Source organism: Sceloporus undulatus, chromosome 3, assembly GCF_019175285.1.
Source record: "Sceloporus undulatus isolate JIND9_A2432 ecotype Alabama chromosome 3, SceUnd_v1.1, whole genome shotgun sequence".
Taxonomy (NCBI): domain Eukaryota; kingdom Metazoa; phylum Chordata; class Lepidosauria; order Squamata; family Phrynosomatidae; genus Sceloporus; species Sceloporus undulatus.
In genome coordinates, this window is record NC_056524.1 from 193,618,120 (window position 1) to 193,628,119 (window position 10,000).

The 10,000-nt window shown below is 52.1% G+C and overlaps 1 protein-coding gene across 1 annotated transcript; it reads right to left on the reverse strand.

Moving 5' to 3' along the window:
- Positions 1-2,126: 2,126 nt before the first annotated feature.
- Positions 2,127-5,576, reverse strand: HMX3 (H6 family homeobox 3). Its single transcript, XM_042458479.1, has 2 exons — positions 5,183-5,576; positions 2,127-2,962 (listed from the first exon to the last, which is right to left on the reverse strand). Exons 1-2 carry the CDS (start codon positions 5,574-5,576, stop codon positions 2,202-2,204), a joined length of 1,155 nt encoding a protein of 384 aa, XP_042314413.1. The 3' UTR covers positions 2,127-2,201.
- Between the last annotated feature and the right edge of the window lie 4,424 nt (positions 5,577-10,000).

Sequence of the window (10,000 nt, forward strand, 5' to 3'; positions counted from 1 at the left end):
TAATAATAATAATAATAATAATAATAATAATAATAATAATAATAATAATAATTTTAAAAAATAGGACCCATCCCTGCTTAGAAAGGAGGGAAACGTATTGGGGGGTGGTAAGGAAAAGTAGGGGGGACACAGAGAAGGGGGAAAATAGGGATATCTCCTCCCCTCCCCTCCCTCCTTGAAAGGGAACAAGAAAACTGTACAGAAGAGGAACGAAGTTACAATTCGTCTGCAGAGACTGATTGTCCATCACTTGAGGCGCCCTCCGCCGGGAAAGTCCTTTGGCCGCCCCCCGTTTTGTTCTCCTTTTCCCCAGTGGATTTTGTGCCCCTGGTTTCCCCTCCCTCCCTCCCTGCCTCCCGAAAGATTCTCTCAGGAAAAATAAAGCCCATCTTCCCTCGCCTAAGACCCACCTTGAAAACTGACCGAAAACCCAACTCCTTTCCCGTGCTTTCAGGATTTGTGCCGTATATTGCACACACACACACACACCAGCGGCATCACAAACCCCGAGGAGTTCTTCTTTAAGAAAAGGAAGAAGGAGAAAGAGAAGGGAGAAGGAGAGTGTGGGGGAAGAGAGAGGGAAGAGAGAGAGAAGAGAAGAGAAGAGAAAGAGGAAAGAAGGAAGGAGGAACGGGGAAAGAAGGAAAGAAATTAGGAAAGAAGGAAGAAAAAAGGAAGGGAGAGAGAGAGAAAGGGGTAGGAACAAAGGAAGGAAGTAGGGAAGATAATAATGAAAGAGGAAAGAAGGAAGGAAGTAGGAAAGAGGAAGAAAGGAAAGAACAAATGAAGGAAGGAAGAAGGGAAGGAAGGAAGGGGGAGAAAGAGGATGGAAGGAAGATAATAAAGAAAGAGGAAAGAAGGAAGGAAGGAAGGAAAGAAGGAAGGAAGAGGGAGAAAGGGGATGGAAGGAAGGAAGATAATAAAGAAAGAGGAAAGAAGGAAGGAAGGAATAAAAGGAAGGAAGGAAGGAAGGAAGGAAGGAAAAGAAAAGAAAAGAAAAGAAGAGAAATGAAAATGCGTATCCAGAATAAAATAAAGGAAGTTTAATAAATAAGTTGCGTCTTGTAAAAGCATCCCTTGAAAGGGAGCGGTCTCTCTCTCTCTCTCTCTCTCTCTCTCTCGCGTTTCAAGCCTTGCACAGAAAGAGAGGGTCAGAATCAATTATGGATAGAAGATAAACGGAAGGGTCTCTTAAGCCGCAGGAACCGGGTCTGTTCCGTGGCCAGCTCTCTCTCCCTCCAGGCTCCCAGAGCCCCATTTGGCACCATCGGGGCAATAACAACAAAAGGGGGGGCCGAGGGAAAGACCCCCAGAGTGGGCCTTAGCCCTCCTTGGCAAACAAACAGAAGTTTAAAAAGACAAATAGAAACGTTCCACCGCAACCATTCGAGAATGACGGCTCTTTTTTTTAAAAAAGGAGTATTATTACCATCAATTATCATTATTGTTGTTGTTGTTGTTGTTGTTGTTATGGAATACACACACCCCTCCAAAAATAAATAAATAAAGTCAGCCAGGCGGGAGGAAAAAAAGAGGAATTTCTTTCTCTCTCTCAAAGAGGAAAGCCAGCCAGGCAGGAGGAAAGAGAAATCTTGCCCCCCCAAAAGAAAAGAAAGCCAGGCAGGAGGGATTTGTCCCCAAAAGAAAGTCAGCCAGGGAAGAGGAAAGGGGGCTCTCAGTCTCTCTCTCAGAAATAAAATAAATAAAATCAGGCAGACAAGAGGAAAGAAGGACTCTCTCTCTCTCTCTCTCTCTCTCATAAAATAAATAGAATCAGACAGACAGGAAGGAAGAAAGGAGGAATCTCTCCCTCTTTCTCTCTCAAAAAAGAAAACCAGGCCGGAGGAAAGGCGCAATCTCTAAGCCTGGCTGCGATATCTTTGCAGAGTGACAAAGAAAATATACATATGTATATACATATATCCTGTATATATAAAACAAGAATGTTAAGGAGGAAAAGCGCTTTGCTTCTCGGCAGCTGCTGCTTGGAGGGGCCGGATCTGTGGCCTCCCCCTCGGAGGTCGGGCCAGGAGCCGGCCAGGCGAGGAGCCACTCTCTCAGCCTCCTCCTCCTCCTCCTCCTCCAAGTCTTGTTTCCCTTCCCCTTTGGAAGGGGCCTGGGCCTGACGGTCCTGACCCTGGCCCCCTTCTTTCTCTCTCTCTCTCGCTCTCCTCCGTGGGTCCAGGGCGGGGGGCTTGCCCTCAGACGGGCCGGAGGAGCCCCACCGGGTGGGAGTAGTAGACCGGGTGCGGGAAGGTGAGCAAGGGCTGGCTGACCGGGGTGGGCCCCCCTCCGGCCCCCGAGGACCCTCCCGCTCCGGGCCCGGCCCCCGTGGCTCCGGCTCCGGCTCCGTCGGGCCCGCTGCCCTCGTGGTAGAGGATGGGAACGCGGACGATGCGCTGGGCGGCGGCGTGGCTGAGGTTGGCGGCCTCCAGCTCAGCGGCCAGCTGCCTCTTCCACTTGTTGCGCCGGTTCTGGAACCAGATCTTGACCTGGGTCTCGGTCAGGTGGAGGGAGGCGGCCAGGCCGGCCCTCTCGGAGCTGCTCAGGTAGCGCTTCAGGTCGAAGGTGGACTCCAGCTGGAAGACCTGGCTCCGCGAGAAGACCGTGCGGGTCTTCTTCTTCCGGCAGGGCGGCTTCTTGGCCTCCTCCTCCTCCTCCTCGGGCCCCTCCTCGGCCCCCGCCAGCCCCGAGGGCACCCCCGCCTGCGAGCCCCGCCTGGGCCAGTCCTCCCCGCCGCTCCCCGCCGCCGCCGCCGCCGCCTCCTCGGCCTCGTCCTTCTTGGGCCCCTCGGGCTCCGAGTCGCTCTCCTCCAGCACGATCTCCTCGGGGCTCCGCGAGTCCAGCTCCTGGGCCTCCCGCTCCGCCTTCGACAAGGCCGCCTCCGGAGAGTCCCCCGCCGGGCCCCCCGAGGAAGGCGAGGAGGAAGAAGAGACCCTCAGCAGGGAACGCTCCAAGGACACTGGGAGGAAGGAAGGAAGGAAGGAAGGAAGGAAGGGGGAGAGGAAGGAAGGAAGGAAGGAAGGAAGGGAGAGAGAGAGAGGGAGGAAGGGAGGGAGGAAGGAAGGAAGGAAGGAAGGAAGGGAAGGAAGGAAGGGGGAGAGAGAGGAAGGAAGGAAGGAGGAGAGAGAGATACAGGAAGGAAGATAGAGAGGAAAGGAGGGAGAGACAGAAAGAGAGTAAGGAAGGAAGGGAGATATAGAGGAAAGAAGGAAGGAGAGAGAGACGGAAAGGAAGGGAGGGAGGGAGAGAGAGAGAGAGAGGAAGGAAGGAAGGAAGGAAGGAAGGAAGGAAAGAAGGAAGCCACAGAAAAGACGAAGGGAGAAAAAGAGAGAGAAATTACAAGCGGCAGTCACCATTTCCCCCTCTACGGATGCAGCCTTAAGTTTCTCTTTATGTGGAGAGATCCTGCGGCACCTTTGAGACTCATTGAAAGAAAGAAGTTGGCAGCAGGAGCTTTCCTAGACTAAAGTTTTACTTCCTCCAAATGTATCTGAGGAAGCAGACTTAAAGTCTACGAAAACTCGTGGCGCCAACTTCTTTCTTTCGTGAGTCTCAAAGGTGCTGCAAGAGCTCTCTCCATGTGGATTCTACAGAGTAACACCGCTATATCTTTTAGTTTCTCTTTGTTGTTGTTGTTGTTCTTGTTGTTGTTGTGTGTCTTCAAGTGGCAACCTTAAGGCTGAACCACCACAGGGTTTTCTTGGCAAGTTTCGTTCAGAGGGGTTCACCAGTGCTCTGGCCTTCTCCGCGGGCTCTTTTGAAAAGATGCCTGAATCCGAACTGCAGGAATAACCCGGTTCGAGCCCACTTTCACTGCCACTTTCACTCCATGCTCTGGAATCCTGGAAATGGTAGTAGGTTGGGGCACAGAGCAAACAAACAACACAGGCTGCATCCGCACCGCAGAAATAACCTAGTTTGACACATACACCCCTATGGCTCCATGCTATGGGATTCTGGGAAGTGTAAGTTTTGTGAGACATTTAGCCTTCTCTGCCAGAGAGATCTGGCTAACTGTACCAATCCCAGAATTCCACAGTGTGGGGCCATGGCAGTTAAAGTGGGGTCAGACTTATTTATGCAGTCTGGATGGAGCCCAGGTCACAGATCCGCGTGTTTACGCAGGAGAAAAGCCAGTTCACTTCTGTGGGGCTTATTAGATAATGAATAACAATAATAATATTAGATAATGAATAATAATAATAATAATAATAATTCTTACCCGCCTCTCTCTACGGATGGAGGCGGGGAACAACCACAGTTAAGAGACCAACAACATCAGTTAAAAAGACATCAGTTTAAACACTCATCAATTTAAAAAGACAAACAAGATGTAGGCAGACAAGGTGGATGGGAGAATAAAACCAGACTCTCAGGGGCTTTAAAAGAAAGCCAGCCTTTGGCAACAAAAGCTCTTGAGACAAGCCCCTCAGTCCCTCCTAAGAAACCCGGGATGGAAAGCTGGGGAAGGGAGGCCCAGGAAGGCTCGAAGTGGGACCCCGCTGGATGGAAGGCACTCGGTAGTCTAGTAGTAACTCTAGAAGAGTTTGAAGGACCACCATCCCTCACTAGCCACTCAAAGGCAGATGTTCTCCTGGCCGGTCCTCCAAACCACAAGGGCTTTCCCTCTTAGCTGAGCCCCCTTCCCCTCAGGCCTGGAAGAAATGGTCGCCTCGGGGAAGGAGGCCTTGGCTTGAGATGGTCCTGGAGGAGAGCGACAGTGGAGGAAAGCAACCAGGGAAGGAGGAGAAAGAGGAGAAGGAGAAAGAGAAGGAGGAGGAGGAAGAGAAGAAGGAGGAGGAGGAGGAAGAGGGAGAAGGAGAAGGAGAAGGAAGAGAAGAAGAGGAAGGGGAAGCAAAAGAAGAGGAAGGAGATGGAAGAGAAGGAGAAGAAACAGAGAAAAAGGGAAGAGAAGGAAGAGAAGGCGGACAAGAAGGAGAAGGAGGACAAGAAGGGGAAGAAGAAAAAGAACAAGGAGGAGAAGGGGAAGAGGAAGAGGAGGAAGGAGAAGAAGAGGGAGAAGGGGCATGGGAAGAAGACTCCCCCTGTCCGGGCTACCCTCCCTGTCTCCCTCTTTGCCTGCCCGCCCAGGGGCCGCCTGGGGTCTGTCGGGGAGGCTTTCCTTCCTTCCTTCCTTCCTTCCTTCCTTCCTTCCTTGCCTGGGCTCGGTCGGCCTTACCTTCGTGCCTGGGGAGGTGTCCTGCTCCTGTCCCGGCTCCTGCTCCCGTTCCTCCTCCGGGGGCGAGGCTGTAGGGGTACCACCAGGCGGCGGGGCTCCTCTCGAGGTAGTGGGCTGCCGGGAGGGCGAACCTCTGGGCGGCGGGGGGGATCTCGAAGCGGGGGAAGGCCAGCTCGGCCAGCGGGGCCAAGGCGAAGGCAGCGGCGGCGGCGGCCCCCTCCAGCGCCCCCTTGGGCAGCGAGGCGGGAGGGAAGAGGGCCCGGGGGGGCTTGGGCGGCGCCTTCGGGGGGCCCCCATGGAGCAAGCTCTTGATGGAGAAGGGAGACTCCTTGGGCTCCGAGGCAGGAGGCGGCGGCTGCGAGGCGGCGGGGGGCTCCACTCCGGTCTCCGGCATCCTTACAAGGGGCTCCGGAGGGTCTCCGAAGTGAGCATTGATGGGGAAGAGAGGTGTGGAGGGGGCGCCTCCCTTCCCCTCCCTCCGATCCCCGTCCAAGCCTTGAAGCGGCTTCGTCCCGCGTCAATCCGGACCAGATCCGATGCAGGTCCACTCAGAGGGCGGCTTCAGGCAGGGCTGGGAGCGGAGGCGGCAGCAGAGGAGGCCCAGGACACTCCGATCCCCGCTAGGCAGCAAGGCAAAGAGGAGTGTGTGAGTGAGGAAGGGAGGGAGGGGAAAGGAGAGAGAGGGAGGGAAAAAAGAGAAAGAGAGAGATTGAGAGAGAGATTGAGATTGAGAGAGAGAGAGAGAGAGAGAGAGAGAGAGAGAGGCAGGCGGACCCCCTCCCTCCCTCCCTCTGCCCGCCCCCCTCCGCCTGGTCCTCTTGGTTCCCTCTTGGTTCCCCGATCTCGCCTCTTATTGGCTTTGGAGAGTCCAATTAGGCAGCAAATGAGGACAAGGCGATTAGCGCAAAAGGACAGGGGCCCAAAGGATGGAGGCGGCAGGGGACCACTCTTCCCCCCTTCCCCCATCTCTCCAGCCAGGAAAAAGGAAAGAAAACCCCCCAAACCCCTTCCTTTGGGCAGGAGGGAGGAGGAGGAGGCCAGGGGTTAGGGGCTGTCTGTGGGGAGGGGAAGAGGGTGACATAAGATGCATCTACTCTGGAGAAATAACCCCGTTTGGCACCGCTTTGATTCTTTTCTGTCTCAAGGCTATGGAATTCTGGGAGTTGGAGTTTGTCAGAATTCCATAGTCTTGAGCCGGACAAGTTAAAGTGGTGCCAAACCGGGTTATTTCTCTAGTGTGGATGCAGCCGACGGGGTTTATTTAGCTCGGAGGTGGCTAAACTCTGCCTTTCCTCCCGACTTTTCTTCCACCCTCTGTTTCTTATGATTCCTATTATTACTATCATTAGTAGTAGTATTAGTAGCATTTCCTATTAACATCATCGTCATCATCATGTGTTCTTAGCGGCCTCGATCCTATGGGAAAGGCGGCATATTGTAAATAAAACTTCATGATCATGATCATCATGATGATGACCATCATCATCATCATCATCATCAGTATTAAAGCCTCCCTTGGTTCGTAGGGTTGAGGGCAAAGAGGTCCTAAATAGGACCGGACCTTTCCCAGCCCATCTTTAGGAATATTTGGGAAGCCCCCCTTTTAAGCGCCAGATCCAAAGTTTCTCCGTGGAGTCTTTTTTCCCAATACTCTGAGACCGCTTTAACTGCCCTGGCTCAGTGCTAGGGAATCCTGGGAACTGTAGTTTATTGTGGCCCCAGTGCTCTCTCTGACGGAAAAGGCGCAATGGCTCACACAACTGCCGTTCCCAGGATTCCCTAGCACTGAGCCAGGGCAGTTGAAGCAGTCTCAAAGTGGGTTATTTCTGCGGTGTGTTTTGGACTGAGAGAAATCAAGATAAATAGACAAGAGTTTCAAACAAACACGGGAGAAAAAAAGAAAGAGGGAGAGGGAGAGAGAGAGAGGGAGAGAAGGCTGCATCGCACTGCAGAAACAATCGAGTTTGACCCCGCTTTAACTCCCAAGGCTCAATGCAACGGAATTATGAGATTTGTGGTTTTGTGAACCATTTAGCCTTCTTTGTCGGAGAGCTCTGGTGCCCCACAGCAAACTGCAAATCCCATGATCCCATAGTCTGGAGCCAGGGCAGTTAAAACAGTGTCAAACTGGATAGTTTCTGCAGCCTGTGCTCTTTCTCGTTACTCGTCTAAACGCGTTTGTTTGAAACTTTAACCACGCAAAGGTCCCGTCCGTGGGACTTCATTTCAAATCTGCCTTTCACCTGCCAGTGAAAGTGGGGCTAAAGCGGATTATTGCTGCAGTGCGGACGCAGCTGAAGGCGTTAATAGGAGCAGAAGCAGCTTCCTAAAGTCTCCATTTTAATGGATTAATGGACCAAAAAGCGGCATCGGGGTTTAGGAGCCTCCTGGGCCTCTCTCCAGTCATTCCCATTCCCTCCTCCGCCTTTTTTTGTTTTGTTTTTAAATTGGGAGTCTGCATCTCTTGAGATTTTGGGGTTTTTGAGGACATTTTTGGGGGGCAATCAAACTGGAAAGAAAACACACAGCCCCCTGTGGATTTTTTGTTAAAACGTCCCTTTCTCATTTGGGCAAATAATTCCTGCAAGAGAAAATGATATTTGCTCATCCCCCGTGAAAAAGTCAAAGGGGGAGAGAGAGGCCATTTGCCAGGGAATCGCAACCGCTGGGCTGCCACTGGATCAATGGGAAGAGATGCAGGTTAATTGGCAATGCTTTTTAATATATATAAATAAATAAATAAATAAAATTTTTATTTATATGCCGCCCTTCCTCCAATCAGGGCGGCTTACAACAAGTTAAAATACAATCAATAATACACATAAAATAAAATACACATTAAAACAAACCAACAGTAAAAAGCCCCATAGCCCAACCTCTTGGCCACGGAAGAGGAGGGAGGCCCACAGGGTTTTATTCGGGGAATGCCTGCTGGAACAGGAAGGTTTTTAGGTCCTTCCTGAATTGGGCCAGGGTGGTAGACGAGCGGAGCTCAGTGGGCAGCGTATTCCAAAGGGCTGGGGCAGCCGTGGAAAATGTCCTCCGTGTGGTGGAGGCTAACCTAGCCCCAGGCACCTTCAGTAACTGCTGCCCAGACGTTCTGAGGGTGCGAGGCGGAATGTACGGGGAGAGGTGGTCCTTTAGGTATCCTGGGCCCAAGCCATTTAGGGCTTTATAGGTAATTACCAACACCTAATATTGAGCTCGGAAACGAATGGGCAGCCAATGGAGATCTTTTAAAACCGGTGTTATATGGCTGGTCCTGGGAGCACCAGTGACCAGCCTGGCTGCCATGTTCTGCACCATTTGCAGCTTCCGAGTTTGGTATAAGGGTTGCCCCATGTAGAGTACATTGCAGAAATCCAGTCTCGAAGTTACCAGAGCATGTACAACAGTTTCTAGGTCCCTCTGGGCCAGGTATGGGCGCAGCTGGCGAATAAGTCGAAGCTGATAACAGGTGTTCTTGACCGTCGCATTCACCTGAGCAGTCAGGTGAAGCGACGAGTCAAGAAGCACCCCCAGACTGCGCACGGAGTCCTTCACAGGGAGCGTGACCCCGTTCAGGACAGGTGGAACCACCGCCATTCCTGGACCAGGAGAACCTATCACTAGTACCTCCGTTTTCTCTGGATTCAGCTTGAGTCGGTTTTCCCTCATCCAGCCCATTACTGACTCTAGACAGGCCACGAGAGGAGAGACGCCATCCCCAGTCACTGCATCAGTCGGAGACATAGAGAAAATGATTTGGGTGTCATCAGCGTACTGATAACCCCGCGCCCCATGTCTCCGGATGATCTCTCCCAGCGGTTTCATGTAAATGTTAAATAGCATGGGAGACAGAATGGCCCCTTGAGGGACCCTGGTTTTAAGGGCCCTCTCTGGGACCTCCCGGAGAGGTAGAACCTGAACCACTGGAGCGCAGTGCCCCCGATTCCCACCTCTGCCAGGCGTCCCAGAAGGATACCATGGTCTATGGTATCGAAAGCCGCTGAGATGTCCAAGAGCACCAGCAGGGACACGCTTCCCCTGTCAATGCTCAGACGGAGATCATCGACCAAGGCGACCATGGCCGTCTCAACCCCGTAACCCGCCCGGAAGCCAGTTTGAAATGGGTCCAGATAATCCGTTTCATCCAAGACCGCCTGAAGCTGGATAGCAACCGCCCTCTCGATCACCTTTCCCAAAAATGGTAGCAGCGAGACAGGCCGATAATTATTATGTACCAGGGGGTCGAGGGAGGGCTTTTTTAGGATCGGTTTTACAATGGCCAATTTAAGATCCGATGGAAATAGCCCATAACCGGTCCCCCCTGGGCCGCTAACCACGAGGGACAGGGATCAAGAGAGCAGGTTGTTTTCCGAACACTTCCAAGGATCTTGTCCACATCCTCGGTACTCACCAACTCAAACTGATCCAGTTTAACATAGTCCACGGAGGCTCTGGACATTTCTACCCTAGGATCTGCTATAATGTCAGCGTTCAGACCTTCGCTTATACGAGAGGTTTTATCCGCAAAAAAGTCCTTAAACCGGTCACAGCAGGCCTTAGAAGGTTCAAGGATCTGGTTCAGGGCGGGAGGGAGCTGAGTTAGCTCCCTGACCACCCTGAACAACTCTGCTGGACACGACTCAGCGGACGCAATACGGGCAACATAGAACGAATTCTTTGTTGCTCGTATTGCCTCTCCGTAGTCCTCTAACAGTTGGTCTAGGAGAGCCTTGTCGTCTAAGCAAAGGTGTTTCATATATATATATATATACACGCATAATATACGCAAAACCGGATCAGGATGGAGATGCCAAAATAAAATAAAAATAG